We start from the raw sequence: 24,251 nt of genomic DNA, 5'->3' as shown, positions 1-24,251 counted from the left end.
ATAAACCTACCATTAAAATTATAGACTGATCATGTCTTTGTCAGTGGGCAAACGTACAAAATCAGCAGGGGATCAAATACTTTTTTTCCCTCACTGTACAGTATACAGTGGGGAGAACAAGTATTTGATACACTGCCGATTTTGCAGGTTTTCCTACTTACAAAGCATGTAGAGGTCTGTAATTTTTATCATAGGTACACCTCAACTGTGAGAGACAGAATCTAAAACAAAAATCCAGAAAGTCACATTGTATGATTTTTAAGTAATTAATTTGCATTTTATTGCATGACATAAGTATTTGATCACCTACCAACCAGTAAGAATTCCGGCTCTCCAGACCTGTTAGTTTTTCTTTAAGAAGCCCTCCTGTTCTCCACTCATTACCTGTATTAACTGCACCTGTTTGAACTCGTTACCTGTATAAAAGACACCTGTCCACACACTCAATCAAACAGACTCCAACCTCTCCACAATGGCCAAGACCAGAGAGCTATGTAAGGACATCAGGGATAAAATTGTAGACCTGCACAAGGCTGGGATGGGCTACAGGACAATAGGCAAGCAGCTTGGTGAGAAGGCAACAACTGTTGGCGCAGTAATTAGAAAATGGAAGAAGTTCAAGATGACGGTCAATCACCCTCGGTCTGGGGCTCCATGCAAGATCTCACCTCGTGGGGCATCAATGATCATGAGGAAGGTGAGGGATCAGCCCAGAACTACACGGCAGGACCTGGTCAATGACCTGAAGAGAGCTGGGACCACAGTCTCAAAGACAACCATTAGTAACACATTACGCCGTCATGGATTAAAATCCTGCAGCGCACGCAAGGTCCCCCTGCTCAAGCCAGCGCATGTCCAGGCCCATCTGAAGTTTGCCAATGACCATCTGGATGATCCAGAGGAGGAATGGGAGAAGGTAATGTGGTCTGATGAGACAAAAATAGAGCTTTTTGGTCTAAACTCCACTCGCCGTGTTTGGAGGAAGAAGAAGGATGAGTACAACCCCAAGAACACCATCCCAACCGTGAAGCATGGAGGTGGAAACATCATTCTTTGGGGATGCTTTTCTGCAAAGGGGACAGGACGACTGCACCGTATTGAGGGGAGGATGGATGGGGCCATGTATCGTGAGATCTTGGCCAACAACCTCCTTCCCTCAGTAAGAGCATTGAAGATGGGTCGTGGCTGGGTCTTCCAGCATGACAATGACCCGAAACACACAGCCAGGGCAACTAAGGAGTGGCTCAGTAAGAAGCATCTCAAGGTCCTGGAGTGGCCTAGCCAGTCTCCAGACCTGAACCCAATAGAAAATCTTTGGAGGGAGCTGAAAGTCCGTATTGCCCAGCGACAGCCCCGAAACCTGAAGGATCTGAAGAAGGTTTGTATGGAGGAGTGGGCCAAAATCCCTGCTGCAGTGTGTGCAAACCTGGTCAAGACCTACAGGAAACATATGATCTCTGTAATTGCAAACAAAGGTTTCTGTACCAAATATTAAGTTCTGCTTTTCTGATGTATCAAATACTTATGTCATACAATAAAATGCAAATTAATTACTTGGATTTTTGTTTTAGGTTCCGTCTCTGGATTTTTGCAAATTAATTACTTGGATTTTTGTTTTAGGTTCCGTCTCTCACAGTTGAAGTGTACCTATGATAAAAATTACAGACCTGTACATGCTTTGTAAGTAGGAAAACCTGCAAAATCGGCAGTGTATCAAATACTTGTTCTCCCCACTGTATATTTTGTAATACAAGCTAAGAAATTAAGTGAAACTTGACCAATTATCCAATGGATAATGATAATTTTTATTTGCTCCATGGCTCAGGTGCCCAAGTGGACATCGAAAGGCTGTTTGTCTCAGCTCAGTCATGACTCGTGAAGAGGAAGAACATTGCAGGTGTTTCTGATTAATAAACAATGCCATGCTGGTGGGTGGTAACTTTCAAATAAAACCCAGCCCTGAAACGAAACGTAGTCTGAAAAGTATTTGTACGTCATCTCATAGGAAAAGATACGGCATTGACATGAATTTCCATGAATGTCCCACTTCAGATTTTCCACTTTAAGCCCAAATGTATCATACTTTGACTAAAACGATGACTTATTGACTTAAATCGTTGTGCAACATCATGGGTAAGCTCTTGGCATCGTCTTTCAGCAGTTGTGGGTGTTTAACTTGTACTTTTCCCCTCTCAGTGGTCAGATGGTTGACTGCACCTTGGAAGCCTTTGATGAGAGCTCTCCCCTGGGAGATCAGTTCTTACTGAAGATCAGCGACAAACTTCAATGATCACCTTCTGTCTGAACTTTTCAGCATATTTTGTATTCCTCGTCCTCCCTTTCCCATGTTTTTCCTTTGGTTGACTTCCAAAAAGGATTGTATTTTATAATGGAGGAAAAAAGTCCATAGAATAGCAAACAGCTGTTCACCTTATTCTGTTTTGGCCATCAATATAAACTGTAGTCATTTGACAAACCAATCCTCAAGAGAGCATCCATATATAATCAGTAGTGCAAATGGAACTTCTTTCAACAGTGAGATGAATGTGGATTTATTCTGTGATGTATTTCAGGTACAACTGCTCCAGCCTTGCTGAACAGTACCTCCAACCAACTCTACCTTCACTTCCAGAGTGATATCAGTGTTGTTGCCGCTGGATTCCACCTTGAGTACAAAAGTGAGTACAGTGTGTCTCATCGTGCCACGTTCATTATCTCCATACTCTCTACCCCTGTGAAGAACAAAAAGGAATCCACAAGATTTCCCCTTTGCAAATTACATTTTGCTTATACACTCTCTTAGACTCTCTTAGACTCTCTTAGACTCTCTTTGACTCTCTCTCTCCCTCCCCCTTTCACTCTCTCTATCTCTCTCTACCCCCCTTCACTTTCTATCTTTCTCTTTTTTCTTTTTCTGCGCCCTTGTTTATAACAAGAATGTAGTGGGTATGTAAACTCAGCAAAAAAAGAAACGTCCTCTCACTGTCAACTGCGTTTATTTTCAGCAAACTTAACATGTGTAAATATTTCTATGAACATAACAAGATTCAACAACTGAGACATAAACTGAACAAGTTCCACAGACATGTGACTAACAGAAATTGAATAATGTGTTCCTGAACAAAGGGGGGGTCAAAATCAAAAGTAACAGTCGGTATCTGGTATGGCCACCAGCTGCATTAAGTACTGCAGTGCATCTCCTCCTCATTTACTGCACCAGATTTGCCAGTTCTTGCTGTGAGATGTTACCCCACTCTTCCACCAAGGCACCTGCAAGTTCCCAGACATTTCTGGGGGGAATGGCCCTAGCCCTCACCCTCCGATCCAATAAGACCCAGACGTGCTCAATGGGATTGAGATCCGGGCTCTTCGCTGGCCATGGCAGAACACTGACATTCCTGTCTTGCAGGAAATCACGCACAGAGTGAGCAGTATGGCTGGTGCCATTGTCATGCTGGAGGGTCATGTCAGGATGAGCCTGCAGGAAGGGTACCACATGAGGGAGGAGGATATCTTCCCTTTAATGCACAGCGTTGAGATTGCCTGCAATGACAACAAGCTCAGACTAATGATGCTGTGACACACCGCCCCAGACCATGACGGACCCTCCACCTCCAAATCGATCCCGCTCCAGAGTACAGGCCTCAGTGTAACGCTCATTCCTCCGATGATAAACGCGAATCCGACCATCACCCCTGGTGAGACAAAACCGCGACTCGTCAGTGAAGAGCACTTTTTGCCAGTCCTGTCTGGTCCAGCGATGGTGGGTTTGTGCCCATAGGCGACGTTGTTGCCGGTGATGTCTGGTGAGGACCTGCCTTACAACAGGCCTACAAGCCCTCAGTCCAGCCTCTCTCAGCCTATTGCGGACAGTCTGAGCACTGATGGAGGGATTGTGCGTTCCTGGTGTAACTCGGGCAGTTGTTGTTGCCATCCTGTATCTGTCCCGCAGGTGTGATGTTCGGATGTACCGATCCTGTGCAGGTGTTGTTACACGTGGTCTGCCACTGCAAGAACGATCAGCTGCCCGTCCTGTCTCCCTGTAGCGCTGTCTTAGGCGTCTCACAGTACATACATTGCAATTTATTGTCCTGGCCACATCTGCAGTCCTCATGCCTCCTTGCAGCATGCCTAAGGCATGTTCACGCAGATGAGCGGGGACCCTGAGCATCTTTCTTTTGGTGTTTTTCAGAGTCAGTAGAAAGGCCTCTTTAGTGTCCTAAGTTTTCATAACTGTGACCTTAATTGCCTACCGTTAGTGTCAGGTGCATGTACATTAATTGTTAATGGTTAATTGAACAAGCATGGGAAACAGTGTTTAAACCCTTTACAATGAAGATCTGTGAAGTTATTTGGATCTTTACGAATTATCTTTGAAAGACAGGGTCCTGAAAAGGGACGTTTCTTTTTTTGCTGAGTTTAGTAGCATCACCTACAGTGCAGCTAAAAGGATCATGATCGAAAGCTCTCAACAGGGCATTTTACTTTTTTTATGTGCAGAATTAAGCAGCTCTGGGTGAGGTTTGTGTATTTTCGACATATGTAAAAGCTTTAGAAAAGTAACCAAAGCTGTCATCATAGTTGGCATTCTGTCCACCTGTCTATTAACTCACTACTGTAGCCTACTGAGTAAGACTGATTTGAATACAGTAATCTGTCTATGGGAAAATGATAGCCTTTGGAAGGTTGTCAGCTTGCCTTTAGATGCCATCCCTCTCAACTACTTTCAATCGGACAACAAAAGACAGTAGACCAAAGAATTGCCCCCTCTTGAATCTCTACTGTGCTCTATAAACCAATGTACTTTAGCAGGATCAAATAATACATAATCTACACATACACAGACCCTTGTTGCTAGATGAAGTGCCAACCTCTGTTCTCATTCAGATCCTAAATTGTTAAGATTTTGATGTTGATCACAATGTTTTATGAATGTGTACATCTCATTAAGATGTTTGTCAGGCCTGATGACATTTCCCTTTATGTCAGGAAGATTTAAACAACAAACAAAAAAAATGTGCATCAATGTACAACAAGTAGGCTACAACCGAAATGTTGTTAAACCAAAAATAAATACAAAGAAAACTGGCTGATAGAATTTGATGTCTCCACCTTTTACCGCTGCCTCTTAGATCCGTTGGAGACAGATTTTTACCACTGCCTCTTAGCTCGGTTGGAGACAGATTTATATCACTGCCTCTTAGATCGGTTGGAGACAGATTTTTACCACTGCCTCTTAGCTCGGTTGGAGACAGATTTTTACCACTGCCTCTTAGATCGGTTGGAGACAGATTTTTACCACTGCCTCTTAGCTCGGTTGGAGACAGATTTTTACCACTGCCTCTTAGATCGGTTGGAGACAGATTTTTACCACTGCCTCTTAGATTGGTTGGAGACAGATTTTTACCACTACCTCTTAGATCGGTTGGAGACAGAATTTTACCACTACCTCTTAGATCGGTTGGAGACAGATTTTTACCACTACCTCTTAGTTTGGTTGGAGCCTGATGTGAATTCCTCTTTTGTATTCTGAAATGGGCTCCCAATCTGTGCTGTGTGGACACTGATAGCATCAGAGATCCTCTGTCTCTGTGTCCGCTTGCCTCTTCTGGCTCTGTCTTAACAGAAGAAACAGTGCCTTTTAGCTGCCGTGGCATGTCCTGATGTATACCATTTCACCTTATTCATTCTTAACACCTCCAATTCCTCTGCCACTATCTCTAAGTCCTCTCAGTGGGATACCAATTTGTCTATTTCCCCTCTCTCAGTTCCACTTAGAAGGATAGCCCCTATGTGCAGCCAGTGTGTTTTGTGATATACAGTAGATCTAACCAGGAAACTGAACATAGTTCAGTATTTTAATTATTTATTTTATACAATCATATTTGCTCATCTTTATCAAGGGTGTCAATAATTTCAGACCCAACTGTATATGGAGAGGAGATATTTAACGAAGGTCATGACTCCTTCTGGTCACTACCCACTGGGCACACTCTGGTTGAATCAACACTGTTTCCATGTCATTTCACATTAAATTGACGTCTGTGTCCAGTGGGTACATGCCCCACAACACAACCCTACATGCTAGATTAGGCATGTTAACCTTTGAATCATGGCTGAATTGCCAACCTGGAACCTCCTTCTTACATGGCAACAGCAACCAAATGATCTATCTTTGAATTGACTTGTTTAACCCTTCATCTCTCCATAGCAACACTTCCCTTTCCAGGTCGCTGTTACATGTATTAATGAGAATGACCTGGTCAAATCAAGATAAAAGAACGCAGAACAGGCAGGTTCAGACCAAGGCGGCATGTGCAAATGCTGGGCAAAAAATATCAGCCAGCCTTGCTAATAGATTTGGACAAAACTAAGACATGCTGAGAATGTCAGGATGTTCCAAATTAAGATGGTTTAGGCCAATTTAGTATATATTCTTTGCCAATTCTCTCGAATATTAATACACATAATTGTCAGGATGTCTTCCTGGAAGCGTTATGCCTTATAAAACCATGCCATTTCTGCAATGTTCTGCAGAAGAGGGGAAATAAATGTATGTAAAGGACATACACTGTACAATTGCTTTTATTTTCAGAGCTACATGTACTGTAAAAGTAGATATCATTAAAAAGAAAAAGCTTTCTGACTTTCTGTCAGAAGGAGAGGAGCTTGTTATATTTGCACGGATATGGCTGTCATTGACTTTTAGGTTCATTCTAAATGTTTAGCATCGGATGACTGTGGCTGCATCTTAATGATCCTAGACTGAATCTGTCTTGTGCACAGTACTTGCAAAGTGCCAAAGCTATTATGCAGTTGGGAGATTCATGGCACGTGTTTTGATCACACATTAAGATGGTGAATTAGTTAGAGCTCGGGTGACGAGACAAGTGTATCAAATGTTCGACTTTCTGGATCTTGAAGGCTGAATTCCTGCCTGGATCAGTCCTCTGTTATTGTGGTTGTGGAGAAAATGTCAGGTTTTTCCCCCTCAAGGGTTATCATTTATCATCTGAGAGAATATGGCCATGAGGCATTTTATTGATTTATTCTGCAGAAAAACATTTAAAATGGTTGGTATGTTTAATGTGAGTGTCAGCTAGATGGAATTGGAATTAACAAGTGATATTGATCAAAATAAATGATGTGCTAGTAGTTTGGTATAAGCCAGTGTTCTGATGCCTTAGCATTTCAAGAAATATCCAGTTTTACTTTTGTGGTTCAACCGGTTTTTCATCAGTTGTATTAATCTCCACTCACCCCCTCCTGAACATGAGCACATGCTCCTTAAAATCTATTGAAAGGAACTTGCTCCGAATTCTGCTGTGAATTCTCTTTGAACCAAAGCTAATGTTTAATCTCCATAGGCTCACCCCATCCCCCCAGAGCCATTTGGGCTTCCCTGTTTGAAACAGTTTACCTACACATTAGCAGTGTGACTGTCTGTCTGCTTTTTTTGTGTTTGGTATTGTAGGCCTAAGCATTGTAGGTGAAAGTGCTTTGCTATTGATAGGGGGAGAAACAATGACGCAGTTTTACACACACTCACAACGGCACAGTGCCACCTGCTGAGTCGTACATCTAAACAAGGCGTATTTATACAGGTTCTCCTTTCATTGGCTTGACTAATGTGGTTGTCATGGCAACATGCTCTCTCACTGTCTCATACTGCAGTGTGTACAGTTTTAACCTACTGAAATATGTTTTAAAGATGTTTAATTACAATATGTATTTGCATAACGCTGATCAGTGGTTATGCTGTTTTCAGATTTTTTAGCAATACTGTTTTAGCGTTCTAAATTCAAAAGCATAGAGACAAAGGTTACACAGCACAAATGGCACTTATAGCTTCATAATTTCTTCAATACCCTGTGCACCTGGGTACCCCAACTGTAGTCATTTATCAGCATTACCTTCCTGTGACTGTGGGTTTATCCATCCAAATCATAGGCGAAATTGCCGCGGGGATGGGGGGGACATGTCCCCCCCCAATATTCAGAACAGGTCGATTCGTGTCCCACCAATAATTTATTTAAAATCAAAAAAATATATTATTGGAGGTCAGGGGCCCCCAGATAGCATATGAACACGTCATAAGCAATGGCAAAATGTGTAGAATTGCAGAAAATTTGCTTTAGTGGTCGACTTTGGGCGCGAAAAACAGTCCACGTACTGTACATCACTGGGGCCAAGCTCCTTGCCATCCAGGACCTCTATACCAGGCAGTGTCAGAGGACGGAAGGCCCAAAAAATTGCAAAAGACTCCAGCCACCGAAGCCACACTGTTCGCTCTGCTACCGCATGGCAATCGGTACCAATGCATCAAGTCTGGAACCAACAGGACCCTGAACAGCTTCTACCCCCAAGCCATAAGACTTCTAAACAAGACTGCTAAATAGCTAATCAAATGGCTACCCGGACTACCTGCATTGACCCATTTTTGCGCTAACTCTCTTGCACTGACTCTATGCACACACACTGGACTCTACCCACACACTTACACATACTTACACTGATACCCCAACACACACATATACAGTACACACAGACACACACACACTACATACACCCACGTACACATAACATGCACACATGTGCATACTGACGCCACACACATTTACATTTACATTTTAGTCATTTAGCAGACGCGCTTATCCAGAGAGACTTACAGTTTGTTACACACACGCGCACACACACTTACATTCACACTCACCACATATGCTAGTCACTTTACCCCTACTTATATGTACAGTACATAGCTACCTCAATGACCTCGTACCCTGCACATCGACTCGGTACTGGTACTCCCTGTATATAGCATGTTATTTTCTACTCCCTATATATTTTTTTGTATTAGTTATTCACTGTGTCACTATTTCAATGTTTTATTTTATTTGTTATCTTATATTTAACTCTGCATTGTTGGAAAAGGACCCATAAGTAAGCATTTCACTGTTAATCTACAATTGTTGACTATGAAGCATGTGACAAATAACATTTGATTGATTTGATTTGAACTCCTCCTCTTTCTCAAATTTCAAACAGAAATGGGGTGTGCCTTTGGTGGTTCATCGTTATGTCACTCGGGGTAATGCGCGCCCCGACCGACGTACTGTAGCTAGTTCGTTAGCTAAGCTAGCCACTTGTAGCTAGCTAGTAACTCCTCCAGTATGTGTTGACGTCATTTCAAAGGATTTGCTTTTGGACGGATCTGTAAAGATCAGTAAGAAATTGCACTTCTGTAGCCAAATAACTTATTCATCCGTTTTTGTTTTGTTTTTAAGCATTAAATGACCTGGAATGATGGTGCATTAAACAGTTATACAGTTTAAAGCGGTTATTTTTTTATTTTTTATTTTTTCAAAGTCAACCTTTTTAAAGTAACTGTCCAGTGTTTCTAGATTTCTATGAAATATGACCAATAATTAATTACAATATGAGTGAAATACTTTTCCTTCCCCAAAATTGTAATTATTTTAAAAAGCATATTTTCTGTGTTGGAATGGTGTGGCTGAGTGGCCAGCTTATCCTCCTCATTTTTTAAATGGTCTGTTTGAGGTGGGGTTTTTTAAGTGTTTTTTCTCCAATTTATGCATTGGCCACAAAATCGAGTAATGGATGAGTCAACAACATTGTTTTGGTATGAGTTAACAGAATATGAACTTTTAAAAGTGAGATTTTCACTGGACAGTTACTTTAAAACTGCAACGTTTTCTCTCGCAAATTGTGAAGAATAGCATGAGAAGCTATAAAACAGAAACATTTTCTTTTAGACTCATGACAAAATGTGTAGAATAGCAATATTAACTTATTCATCCGTTTTAAACATCTGTAAAAGTTTCACTCTGCCCCATGGCCAAATGTGTTGAAATGCAGAAAGTTAGCTGTTTTCCCAAAAACATATCTGTTTTTTGTTTTATTTTGGGGGTTGGACGGCCTTCCACTTATTCTTCCACTTATACTGTGTTTTCAAAATACTCCTCCATATACCTCTCAAAATAACCCTCCATTTACCCCTCAAAATACCCCTCCATATAACCCTCAAAATACCCCTCCATATACCCCTCAAAATACCCCTCAGAGGCATAATAAGTAGAATTACAGGAAATACGTTTTAAAATGTCAACAACAAAAAATCAGTGGAGGACGCCCGTCTGTACTGTTTCGCCCTTGATCCAAATGTTATTTGAATATACAAAACTTAACAAAATCATTATGACAAAACCAATATACATTTTCTCTATAGGCTATACATTTTACATTTGAGTCATTTAGCAGATGCTCTTATCCAGAGCGACTTACAGTTAGTGAGTGCATACATTTACATACTGGCCCCCCGTGGGAATCGAACCCACAACCCTGGCGTTGCAAGCGCCATGCTCTACCAACTGAGCTACACGGCACTACTATACTAGAGCCTGTTCACAGCATTCAATAATCATATCCAATTGGCTTTGCAATACTCTCCAATGTGTTTGCCTCTTGTTGCTCCAGCTTTGATAACTACTGTGCAACTCTGAAACATAAGTCTCAAAACATGATCACCAAACTGAGGAATGAAGACCAAACATTCTTGTGATGTGCAATATCAAGTACTCTATCTAACCAGACATGATGACACCTGTTTTCTCTCTCTGCTTCATCCAGCCGTTGGTCTCACCACCTGTCCGGAGCCGATGGTGCCTGCCAACGGGATCAAAACAGGGGACAGGTACATGGTCAACGAAGTGGTGTCATTCAGCTGTGAACCGGGATACATGCTGCAGGTGAGAGCTTCTGCCTTTTAGAAAATCACGTGTGCTGTATTCCCACTGCTATGTCAAAGTGCTAAGCTTTATCCGATAAGTAAATCTGTAGAGATGTGTGCTGGGTCACATGTGCATGCAAGGTAAACTCAGCAACAGAGGCAAACAGTGATTTGTCTCTGAGTTCAGTGTGCTGAGAGAGAAACCCCCTACCTTTACTTCTGCTGGGAAACTATTTTCCAGGGCCACTCCCATATATCATGTATGCCAGGGACCGTGCGGCGCTGGAACTACCCTCCCCCACTCTGCATTGGTAAGAACTTTTACTTTGAAATTGTCACATTCAAGGCTCTTTTTGACAGTTTCAGTGCTATTCATTGTCTGCACTATTTTACAATGTGTACCACGCATGATGTGCATTTTCCTTTCCAGCAAGGTGTGGTGGAACAGTACATGACTTGACCAATGTTATTTTAAGTCCTGGATTCCCTGGCAACTACCCTGGTAACCTGGACTGTACATGGAGGATTCTCTTACCAGTTGGATATGGTGAGGAACCTGCTATGATAACGATAATAAGAAGCCATGGCTAATGTTAGTAAGGTCAGCGATAATAGCTTTATTTTTTATATTATGTTTTTATTCATTTTTAAATATATTAGTGATTCACATCTCTGCCTGGAACTAACAAAAGGTAGTCCTTAGGAAAATGGATAGCGGGTCACCCTTTAGTTTTCCTCTTGCTTTATTTATCTCAATTTTTAGACCTTTGCTGTCAGTTTAAATCCGTAAAGCAATTTACAAGAGAGCTGTTGGTTGCAGCCCACATATTGGTGGTGCTTCATAGTTCAAATGACTCCAGAACAAAGTAACCATTCCAGATGTTAGGTAATTGTGTGTGATTTAAAAAGCTATTCAGGCTTGCCTCTGAGCACAAATAATTTTCTTTACCCAACCTAATAAAAATATTGTAACACATCGAGATATCCAAAAGCAATTTTCTGCCTTATCAAGCAACCACTCCAAGTAAGAATAAAAACAATCATTTTGTACTGTGTGTATACCAACAATGCATAAGCTTGTGTTGTTTACAGGGCCCAATATTATTTATAAGACACAAAAAAATGTTTGGCAGATGCTGATTTCAGCTTTTAGGACAGAGTGGGTAGAATAAAACATTGTAAGAAAGCGGTATATGGATACATAACTACAAGATCATCCTTCAATGGATTGTCCCATTCATCACCAAGTGGCAAATGCTTTCCTCCAGCATTAGGCCTTGGCCCACCCTTGGACTAACAGAACACAACTTACCAGAAAAACACACTGAAATGGATTATATTCATTTCCCACTTCTGTGTCTCCCCTGGAAAAACATGAGCTGATCTCAATGTTAAATTGCGGAATCATTTCTACCATCATAACAAATTATGAGTTGAATAGTTTCTCTCAACATGCTGACATGATGTAGCTTGACAAAAATAGGCTAGCACAAAAGGTGAAAATAAACCACATTAAATGAGCCATGTTAATGTCTGCTAAATGCATTAAATGATTACAACACATGTCCACATGCCACAATTTTTGTTAACAGTTAACACTTTAGGTTAATGGGACTTGAACCATTTAACACTTTAATGCATGTTTTGATTACAGTATATCTCATATAATGTTTCTGTGTTTTACAGGTGCTCATATTCAGTTTTTCAACTTCTCCTCTGAAGACAACCATGATTTTTTAGAGGTGCGAAATGGGCCGCAGCACAGCAGCTCTCTGATTGGACAGTTCAGCGGAAGTCAGCTGCCGCCCAACCTGCTGAGTACAACACATGAGACCGTTATCCACTTCTACAGTGACCACTCCGAAAACAGGCAGGGATTCAAACTGGCCTACGAAGGTGAGGTATACTCTGTTTTGATCAACCATGTGAAACAGTGTATTCCCTACCCGTCTAGCTCAGTTTCTTCTAAAAGAGCTTGGTCTCTATTGGTTTCAATTGACAATTTTGGTACTTGAATATTGTTTTGGGGGCCTTTGTGCCATATCTGGAAAACAGTCTATGGAAAAGACTGATGTGAAATCCTCATCGACACCGTTTTTATCTATCTTCTGTTGATATGGTCCCGTATAGCTCAGTTGCTAGAGCATGGCGTTTGCAACGCCAGGGTTGTGGGTTCGATTCCCACGGGGGGCCAGTATGAAAAATATATGCACTCACTAACTGTAAGTCGTTCTGGATAAGAGTGTCTGCTAAATGACTTAAATGTAAACATGCTCTAGCTTTCTTTTTAGGACGCAACTCAGAGTGATTAAATGTTAAATACAAAATAGATGGAATGTCAGATTCAAGGACTTAAGTGCCTGTCAGTTAAATTATCTGAGAATCTGCCCTCTCAGGATCATTGAGAGGTTACTCCATTATGTGGCTGCTCCCGCCTGGAGAAAACATTCAGAATCAATGGAGAGTGGCATTTAGATGTTGAGTGCATGGCTTCCACCTTACAAGAGATAACCCTGTATGTCTTCTTCTCCCACTTCTAGGCCAGAGGGTTCATATTCTGGCTTTCCCTCCTCTCCTCTCAGCAAACAAACAACCACATGGCTAGAATACCACATCTAATTTAGCAATTGCTGCTTACAGGCTAGTTCATTGTTGCCTGGCTACCCAAACTTCTTTCTCCGGCCAAACGCTACACCACGCCCACGGACGTTAGTTTCTTCTCCGCAATGAGTCTGGATCTGAATACCTACCCGAAGATTTCTAGAACGCAAACACATTCTAACCATTCTGATTGGTCCCAGAAACCGATGGGTTGGGCCAGAGCCAGAACACACGTGGGTAAAGCAGTTTTTTTTAAAGTATTCATTGGCGTTGATACTCTGATTGGTTAGAGATGATCCAAACACTGATTACTTTTATATAACACCCCTCATTTTGGCGTTCTCAGACTGAAGCCTGTAGCGAACATAGAACTGCGGAATAATTCAATTTGAGTCGTCAGGCAACGTTAATTGTATTAAAAAAAGAAATGTGAATGCGATCGTCAATTATCAGCTTTATCAAGCTTCATTAGCTTTTGGAGTAACGTTGATGTATTTTTAGGTTGAAATAGAAAAGCTTGATGGTTTCCTGATGGCCATTCTTTGTTGTTGGCATATGCTTGAAATAGACATGTCACAGTGACATTTTGTGGAAATGTGTCTGACAGGTGGCATGTGTGTTCCAGTACTGTCTCAAAAGGTTAAGTGGGATGAGTCACCTGTGGTGGAGAGACCACAAAATTAGTTTGAAAATGTTTTGTTCAATTCTGTTTTTATTTTGTTATGATGTATGTACGTACATTCCTGTTATAAGAATTATGTGTAACCTCACCTTTTTTTTTCTCCCTCTCTCTCTCTCTCCCTCTCTCTCTCTCTCTCTCTTTCTCTCTTTCTCTCTCTCTCTCTCGTGTTTTAGCATATGAATTGCAGAATTGCCAAGACCCTACTCAATTCCCTAACGGATATATAATTAATAATGACTACAATGCTGGCCAGTCAATAACTTTTGAGTGCTTTCCTGGATACGTTCTGATTGGACATCCTGTGCTCACATGCCAACATGGAATCAACAGAAAATGGAATCATCCCTTTCCCCGGTGTGAGGGTGAGCATGAGTTAATATGATATATTTCAGATGTTTTACCAAATGCATCAATGACTTCTTTGCTTTACAATTTATCAAACTCTTTGAGAATGTATTTGTTAGGAAGTGTTTAACCCTACACTAGATATGAAAATTCCATTATTTAATCCTCGTAATGCTCTTGAAGTGAAGTTCTGTTTTGTTACTCTGTACGAAAAAATGGTAGTGTTTCCCTAAACTGACTCTAATTACTGCCTTTGAAAACTGCTCCAGTTAAGACCCACACTACTGGGACGTCTTCTAAATTGCTTCTGAATTGAGAAAACAAATTCTAACCGTTCTGGCAAAGGCTTAATCAATCAATACCGCCAAAGATTTCTCAGAGTCGTCCCAAGCGAAAAAATTAAGTATATTTTAATATATTACAGTATACTACAGTATACTTAACTATACAAAAATATTGAATAATATACTTCAAATACGAGATGTATTTTTCTAGTATACAGTGGCTTGCGAAAGTATTCACCCCCCTTGGCATTTTCCCAATTTTGTTGCCTTACAACCTGGAATTAAAATTGATTTTTTGGGGGGGGTGAATTTGATTTACACAGCATGCCTACCACTTTGAAGATGCAAAATATGTTTTATTGTGAAACAAACAAGTAATAAGAAAAAAACTGAAAATTTGAGCGTGCATAACTATTCACCCCCCCCAAAGTCAATACTTTGTAGAGCCACCTTTTGCAGCAATTACAGCTGCAAGTCTCTTGAGGTATGTCTCTATAAGCTTGGCACATCTAGCCACTGGGATTTTTGCCCATTCTTCAAGGCAAAACTGCTCCAGCTCCTTCACGTTGGATGGGTTCCGCTGGTGTACAGCAATCTTTAAGTCATACCACAGATTCTCAATTGGATTGAGGTCTGGGCTTTGACTAGGCCATTCCAAGACGTTTAAATGTTTCCCCTTAAACCACTCAAGTGTTGCTTTAGCAGTATGCTTAGGGTCATTGTCCTGCTGGAAGGTGAACCTCTGTCCCAGTCTCAAATCTCTGGAAGACTGAAACAGGTTTCCCTCAAGAATTTGCCTGTATTTAGTGCCATCCATCATTCCTTCAATTCTGACCAGTTTCCCAGTCCCTGCCGATGAAAAACATCCCCACAGCATGATGCTGCCACCACCATGCTTCACTGTGGGGATGGTGTTCTCGGGGTGATGAGAGGTGTTGGGTTTGCGCCAGACATAGTGTTTTCCTTGATGGCCAAAAAGTTCAATTTTAGTCTCATCTCATAAAAAAATATCAGAAACTTTGAACATCCCACGGAGCACCATTAAATCCATTATAAAAAAATTGAAAGAATATGGCACCACAACAAACCTGGTGGGCGGCCCTCTCTTGGCAGGCTTGTTGTGGTGCCATATTCTTTCCATTTTTTAATAATGGATTTAATGGTGCTCCGTGGGATGTTCAAAGTTTCTGATATTTTTTTATAACCCAACCCGGATTTAACTAATTATGTAACTTCTGAAGGTAATTGGTTGCACCAGAACTTATTTAGGGGCTTCATAGCAAAGGGGGTGAATACATACAGTGAGGGAAAAAAGTATTTGATCCCCTGCTGATTTTATACGTTTGCCCACTGACAAAGAAATGATCAGTCTATAATTTTAATGGTACGTTTATTTGAACAGTAAGAGACAGAATAACAAAAATCAATCAGAAAGATTTCTGGCTCCCAGGTGTCTTTTATACAGGTAACGAGCTGAGATTAGGAGCACACTCTTAAAGGGAGTGCTCCTAATCTCAGCTTGTTACCTGTATAAAAGACACCTGTCCACAGAAGCAATCAATCAATCAGATTCCAAACTCTCCATCATGGCCAAGACCAAAGACCTCTCCAAGGATGTCAGGGACAAGATTGTAGACCTACACAAGGCTGGAATGGGCTACAAGAACATCGGCAAGCAGCTTGGTGAGAAGGTGACAATAGTTGGTGCGATTATTCGCAAATGGAAGAAACATAAAATAACTGTCAATCTCCCTCGGCCTGGGGCTCCATGCAAGATCTCACCTCGTGGAGTTGCAATGATTGAGAATGGTGAGGAATCAGCCCAGAACTACACGGGAGGATCTTGTCAATGATCTCAAGGCAGCTGGGACCATAGTCATCAAGAAAACAATTGGTAACACACTACGCCGTGAAGGACTGAAATCCTGCAGCGCCCGCAAGGTCCCCCTGCTCAAGAAAGCACATATACAGGCCCGTCTGAAGTTTGCCAATGAACATCTGAATGATTCAGAGGAGAACTGGGTGAAAGGGTTGTGGACAGATGAGACCAAAATCGAGCTCTTTGGCATCAACTCAACTCGCCGTGTTTGGAGGAGGGGAGGAATGCTGCCTATGACCCCAAGAACACCATCCCCACCGTCAAACCTGGAGATGGAAACATTATGCTTTGGGGGTGTTTTTCTGCTAAGGGGACAGGACAACTTCACCGCATCAAAGGGACGATGGACAGGGCCATGTACCGTCAAATCTTGGGTGAGAACCTCCTTCCCTCAGCCAGGGCATTGAAAATGGGTCGTGGATGGGTATTCCAGCATGACAATGACCCAAAACACACTGCCAAGGCAACAAAGGAGTGGCTCAAGAAGAAACACATTAAGGTCCTGGAGTGGCCTAGCCAGTCTCCAGACCTTAATCCAATAAAACATCTGTAGAGGGAGCTGAAGGTTCGAGTTGCTAAACGTCAGCCTCGAAACCTTAATGACTTGGAGAAGATCTGCAAAGAGGAGTGGGACAAAATCCCTCCTGAGTTGTGTGTAAACCTGGTGGCCAACTACAAGAAACGTCTGACCTCTTTGATTGCCAACAAGGGTTTTGCCACCAAGTACTAAGTCATGTTTTGCAGAGGGGTCAAATACTTATTTCCCTCATTAAAATGCAAATCAATTTATAACATTTTTGACATGCGTTTCTCTGGAATTTTTTAATATGTTGTTATTCTGTCTCGCTGTTCAAATAAACCTACCATTAAAATTATAGACTGATCATGTCTTTGTCAGTGGGCAAACATACATAATCAGCAGTGGATCAAATACCTTTTTCCCTCACTGTATGCACTTACCACTTTTCCGTTATTTATTTTTTAGAATTTATTGAAACAAGTTATTTTTTAAATTCCACTTCACCAATTTGGACTATTTTGTGTATGTCCATTACATGAAATGCAAATAAAAATCCATTTAAATTACAGGTTGTAATGCAACAAAATAGGAAAAACGCCAAGAGGTATGAATACTTTTGCAAGGCACTGTATCTGAAGTATACGATAAATATAATATAATTACACTTCAACACACTTAAGTGTACTTTATATTCATAGTTTTTTCAGTCTTTTAGTATACTATAAATATACTATCATCAACCTTTAATACACTTATTAAAAGTGTACTTTAAATTCATTGTTTTTTTAGTCTTTTAGTATACTATAAATATACTATCATCAACCTTTAATACACTTATTAAAAGTGTACTTTAAATTCCTTGGTTTTCAGCCTTAAAGTATACTATATGTTCACTATCATTAAACTTAAACACACATTAAAACTGTACTTCAATTCCATATGCTTCATTTGTAATTTAGTATATTCATGAAGCATTGATTTATTTCGAGTGAAACTCTGCTTGTGAGTGATCAAGTACACTATAAGTATAAAGGGCCTTGCAAAAGTATTCATACCCCTTGTATTTCTTGAAATTGTGTTGTGTTAAAAGCGGGATTAAAATTGATTTAATTGTCATTTGTTGTCAACAATGAACTCAAAATACTCTGTAATGTCAAAGTAAAAAATAAATAAATAAGATTAATACAAATTTGATAACTAAAATATAGTCATTGCATAAGTATTCACCCCCTTTGTTTAGGAAAGCCTACATTAGTTCAGGAGTAAAATGTGGCTTAACAAATCACGTGATATATTGGGGGTTGACATTTTTTTTTTATGACTAACCCTTCCTCTGTCCCCCATACATACAACATCTGTAAGGTCCCTCAGTCAAATAATGCATTTCAGGCACAGATTGAAATACAGACCAAGGAGCCTTTTCGAAAGCCTCATAAAAGGGTAGTGATTGGTAGATCGGTAACAATATCCAATCAGACATTGAATATCTCTTTAAGCATGGTCCAGTTAATAATTATGCGGTGGATTATGTATTAAACCACCCAGACACAGATACAGTCGTCCTTCTGAACTGAGCTGCAGGACAGGAATGAAACTGCTCAGGGATGTTCCAGTAGGCCATTGGTGATTTGTAAAACAGTTACAGAGTTCAATGGCTGTGATGGGAGAAAACTGATAATGGATCAACAACATTGGTGTGACTCCACAAGACAGAGTTAAAAGAATAATACAACTATACAGAATACAAATATTCCAAAACATACATCTTGTATGCAACAAGGCACTAAAGTATTCTGAAAAAAAAACTTTGGGCCTAAATGCAAAGCCTTTTGTTTTGGTCAAATCCAACACAACACATCACTGAGTAACTGCCGCCTTCTTTTCAAGCATGGTGGTGGCTGCATCATGGTATGGGTATGCTTGACATCGGCAAATACTGGGGAGTTGTTCAGGATAAAAAATAAACGGGTGGAGCTAAGCACATGCAAAATCCTAGAGGAAAACCTGCTTCAGTCTTGCTTACCAAGAAGTGAATGTTCCTGAGTGGCCAAGTTACAGTTTTGACTTAAATCTGCTTGAAAATCTATGGCAAGATTTGGAAATTGCTGTGTAGCAATGCTCACCAACATGTTGACAGAGATTGAAGCATTAAGAAAAGAATAAGGGGCTAATATTGCACAATCCAGGTGTGTAAAACTCTTAGAGACTTACGCAAGAACACAGCTGTAATCAGTTCCAAAGGAGTTTCTAACATACAGTATATTGAATCAGGGGGTTGAATACTTATGCAATGACTATATTTTAGTTATTTCATTTCTATCAATCTTTTCAACAAAAAAAATATAGAAATCTTCCACTTTGACAGAGTATTTTGTGTTGAAAATTACAATTAAATCAATTTTAATTCTACTTTGTAACAATAAAATGTGAAGAACTCCAAGGGATATGCATACTTTTGCTAGGCACTGTAGTTTCAGTGCCAATAATGAGTTTTGAAGTACTTTCTGAATTCCTGTTCAGAAGAGTGCAGAGAAAGTTTACAATAATAATAATAATAATGCCATTTAGCAGACGACTTACAGTCATGCGTGCATACATTTTTACGTATGGGTGGTCCTGGGGATCGAACCCACTACCCTGGCGTTACAAGTGCCATGCTCTACCAATTGAGCTACAGAGGACCATGATAATAATCATTTATTCCATATAAGGAAACATGCACATATCTCAAGAAAATATACTTAAGTATACTTTCAAAAAAGTATATTTAACTTAAATGTCTACTAAATATATTTAAAGTATACTTTCAAAAACGCATGAGCACAAACATTTTCATATTACCCAGCATCCTTTTCTGCAGCTGAAGTTTTGATTTATAATAGGATAGTGTTCCTCATATTTAGCTTATTCTAATATTTTGATGTTCATTTTCAAACTGAATAATGTTGTACTTTTAAATACACATTACATTTTATTGAAATGTTAACTTATTACCGTAATGTGAATAACTAAAGTGTGAAATGCCAATGGTGCACAGTTCTCAAAAGCGTTACTTGTAAATTGCTGCTCCAGCTACATCCGCTTTCTAAATAGTATGTTAACATTGGCTGAGAAGATGCCTTGGTCAATCAAGGTAACCTTTACATGGCTAATTACAATAGCTGATGTGCTTAATTAGTAGAAGTGTATTTGTAAAAGTATACTTGAAACACAGCATAAATACACTATTTAAAAAAGAAAATACAGGAATTCGAATTCAAATATTTTTTTTTTTATAATTATAATTTATGAGAAATATACATAATATGTTCCTGAGGTGTATTCGAAGTATATTTGTTTTGCTCTTTATCTATACTAAGAATATACTTAAGAACAAAAAAAGTGTCCCAATTTAGATAATTTTAAGTGTAGTTAATATACTTAAATGCTAATAAAATACGACTAAAATTGACATTAAATGCAATAAATGTTCCAATTTAGATTATTTTAAATATACTTAAAATATGTTAATAAGGTATAATTTAAGTATATAAAAAATATATATATAATCCCACTTGGGGTCCCTCATTCAACCACACTTTTCAGCATCAGGGTATTGTGTTTTTGCAGTGTATTTGGTGTGTTCGGTTCATGTTGAAGTATCTAAAGTCATTGCCGCATCCCTTTTTAGTTTCAAAGCTCAATGTGCAGAATTGACTAATCCCGGAAAACAGGAAGAGACACCATGATAGTGCAATAAAGTGTGAGGTTTACTCTGTTGTCAACACAGTCAAAACTATCATGATTGCTGCTCATATTTCATCTGCAAGTAGTACAGTATACAGAATTTGCAGACAAATATTTGAAATGAAGGTTCAATTGGTGAAGTAATGCTCTTAAATTGTTAGCAGACAAAGCCAAGCAAAGCTACCGAGACCAATCCACTTAACATCAATTCCCACTACATGCTACACATACCCTCTGTGATGATACTGCTCCCTTTTCCGTTCTACTGCAGCGCCATGTGGCTACAACATGACAGCTCAGAATGGCACCATATTCTCGCCCGAATACCCAAATGAGTACCCTAACTCACAGGACTGCACCTGGCTTATCATCGTGCCACATGGACATGGCATTTACATCAACTTCACCCTGCTTCAGACGGAGCCTGTCACGGATTACATTGCTGTATGGTAAGGGATTAATGATTCTCCCAACGCCCATCGGTTAATCATTGGCTGATATGTATTTTCTATTAAGAACTACCATTTACATCACAGCATAGGAAGATATACTAAGAATACAGCAAGACAGGAAACAAATCATCATATTACTGTACAGTGCATGTTGCCTTAACTCCCTTTACTAGTGAAGATGCACTTGAATGTCACAATAGAATAATTTGCGTCACTCAAGAGTGGATTAAAACACTGTATATCAATGGGGAAAATACACACTTTCTGTCACAATACAGACCTCTGTGAGTTATATAAGTTATTCATATTCGAAGCCATTAAAAGAGGCCAGGAGTCTGTAAAGTCATCATTTTTAGCTTTTTCATTCAACACAGTCTGTAATTTAATGCTTTTATATGAAAGTGAGCACAAATCTTGCTATAGATTTGAGAACAAATCAATTCAACCAAGACACACTGAAATGCTGGACATTATTGTACTCTTTAACATGTGCGTTATAAATGTAATGCATTTTCAATGTCTTCTGGTCTCTTCCAGGGATGGCCCTGAGCAGAGCTACCCACAACTTGGGATTTTCAGTGGTAATACGGCGCTAGAGTCAGCCTACAGTTCTTTCAATCAGGTCCTTATCAAGTTTCACAGTGACTTCTCCACAAGTGGATTCTTTGTCCTCAATTTCCATGGTTAGTTTCTCTTCCAAATCAAAAATGTTGTAGCTAAAATGCAATGAATGCTGTTAAGGCTTGCTGAATCACTGTTTAAAAATATATCAGAAATAAAGTATTCTCATGTTTTTACTATGAGTTCGGGTAAGTGTAGTCAATTTTAGTGTAGCAGTTTGTATTTATATATCCCTTTATTTTGTTTTATAACCTATCAATGCGGGTGACATATTTGATAATGATGTTTTTCAAATGGATACAATTATGTGATTTAAGGAATAATTTCTCCATGTTGTAGCCATCATTTGCAAACAGAGTTTGGCGAAATACTTATTATTTCTCTCCTCCAGCCTATCGCCTGAAGAAATGCCCACCTCCCCCGACAGTGGAAGAAGCTGAAATAGTATATGAAGATCAAGATTATGAAATAGGTTAGTGTGCACCAGGGAGATGATAAACAGAGGGTTATCCACACATTCATCATTTATTAGTTGCAGTGGAATGTCAGGCAGTGATCCGCTACTTGTTTCAGTTCAAACATGTTCCTATGTGACTTTGAATCAAAGAGGGTATACTGTACCATGGTGGAGTGTGAACCTCATTCTTGCTCAGGCTTGAAGGGGAAATTGAATTGAAATGTGTTACATACATATTGTCACTAATGCTGCAGTTTTTGGACAACCATGTTAGGGTTATAACCAGTGTTGTAGTATTCAAGACCAGTCTTGGTCTCGAGTCCAGTCTCGAGACACATATTGAGTGTCTCGGTCTTGTCTCGGTGCCAGATACATTTTTGCTCGGTCTCAGACAATGAGAACTCTTAATTTCTTGCTGAGACCAATCGAGACCAGCGGAGTGAAAAACTCATAATTATCAGCTCCCATTCAGTCAGCCCATAAAACCGCTTTGCCAGGCCAAATGTCGACACTCCTTCATGACACATTAATATCTTATTGCCTATTGAAACCTGGGCTTCCTACTTTTCTTATAACATTAGTTACCTACTGTCCTTTACTTTCGTTGAAAGATATTCTCAAACTTTGTCGCGCTCATCAGAATTTCCTTGATTCGCTGGTATGGAAGAGTGGGGGACATTGTTTGAAAGTTGCACACTTTTCATTAGTAAGGGGAGTCCGGGGGAAGCTGTAACATGGCTTTTTATCTATTATAGACCTCGTCGGGTTAGTGGTAATTTATGAGTGGCTCTCTATTTGCCCTCAGCATGCATTTTCTCACCATTCTGAATGTCTAAAGAATCCATATGTTCTTCTGAAATATGAACACAGAAATACTGGACATTTTGACCTCTTAATATGGTGATGATTTGACACAATTATAATCATGGTCTTGAATTGGACTCACATTTTTCTGGTCTCGGTCTTGACTTGGTCTTGGACCCTTCGACCGCTCCCGGTCTCGGTATTTGTTCCGGTCTTGAATCAGTCTCACTTTAGGTGGTCTCGAACACAACACCGGTTATAACACAGGCTGTTATGTAATATAGCTGTTGGTATTGTCTCTAGAGACATAACCTTAACATCCAATGTAGGTTTCCATCAGATGTTGATAATGTCACATCTGCTATAAGATGTATGAAATAATTATTTTGTCCAGGAGACATTGTGAAGTATCGCTGCTTCCCTGGATTTACACTGGTAGGCAACAGTGAGCTTACCTGTAAGCTCAACTCTCATCTCCAGTTTGAGAGTCCTCCGCCTACTTGTGAAGGTAAGAGAATGTTCTGACCGGCCTTTTCTGATTATTTTTATTTATCTTTTTTTTCCTTGGAAAGTTATAACAGGAGGTGAACTTTCAGCTCAGATTGTTCCAATAAATGATTTATTTTATCTGCTTTTACAAGCATGTCAGTTTGCTGCCCTTTGACATTCTATCCAAATCAAATCAAATTGTATTTGTCACATTTTCCCCGAATACAACAGGTGTAGACCTTACAGTGAAATGCTTACTTGCCAAGATCCTTGTTTCCTTGCATCGTTATGATGACTCCGTTATACTACAGTATTATTAGGCATTGATTCAAAGTTGTGTGTATCACCCTGGTAAAAAAAACAAACAACCTTTTTTTGTCATGGTAGTGCAGTGCTGCTAGTGCCTCTGTGTCTCTTTGTAATCAGAGCTCTAACAGAAGTGAGTCACAGATTTAATGGCTTATTCATACATATCATTTCTAATTATAGTGCCAACGCGTTGACACAGATGGGAGGCAGCACTATGTCTCTATTAAAGCACAGTACAAAGCACTACCAAGCCTTTTTGGGGAGATATGGAGAAGCACAGCAGAGTTTCCTTGAATGTTGAAATTCCGTAATGGAGCTAAGCAGCTATGGTCCAT

At 39.9% G+C, this 24,251-nt stretch overlaps 1 protein-coding gene across 4 annotated transcripts in view; it reads left to right on the top strand.

The window, feature by feature from the left end:
- The window catches only part of LOC311131344 (CUB and sushi domain-containing protein 1-like), a gene marked incomplete at both ends in the record, with an annotated part of 555,203 nt that overhangs the window by 480,236 nt on the left and 50,716 nt on the right, over positions 1–24,251 (top strand). For all 4 annotated transcript variants that reach the window (XM_084164287.1, XM_084164286.1, XM_084164285.1 and 1 more), the window contains 10 exons: positions 2,574–2,678; positions 10,648–10,766; positions 10,989–11,058; positions 11,178–11,294; positions 12,434–12,643; positions 14,204–14,392; positions 21,056–21,233; positions 21,774–21,919; positions 22,249–22,329; positions 23,513–23,626. In XM_084164287.1, coding sequence (XP_084020413.1) covers positions 2,574–2,678; positions 10,648–10,766; positions 10,989–11,058; positions 11,178–11,294; positions 12,434–12,643; positions 14,204–14,392; positions 21,056–21,233; positions 21,774–21,919; positions 22,249–22,329; positions 23,513–23,626 — 1,329 coding nt within the window. The remainder of the gene's footprint in view (positions 1–2,573; positions 2,679–10,647; positions 10,767–10,988; positions 11,059–11,177; positions 11,295–12,433; positions 12,644–14,203; positions 14,393–21,055; positions 21,234–21,773; positions 21,920–22,248; positions 22,330–23,512; positions 23,627–24,251) is intronic.

This window comes from Coregonus lavaretus (assembly GCF_964263955.1).
Source record: "Coregonus lavaretus genome assembly, chromosome: 1".
NCBI lineage: Eukaryota > Metazoa > Chordata > Actinopteri > Salmoniformes > Salmonidae > Coregonus > Coregonus lavaretus.
The sequence above is the reverse complement of the archived record's forward strand: the minus strand, read 5'-3'. Positions and strand labels throughout refer to the sequence as shown.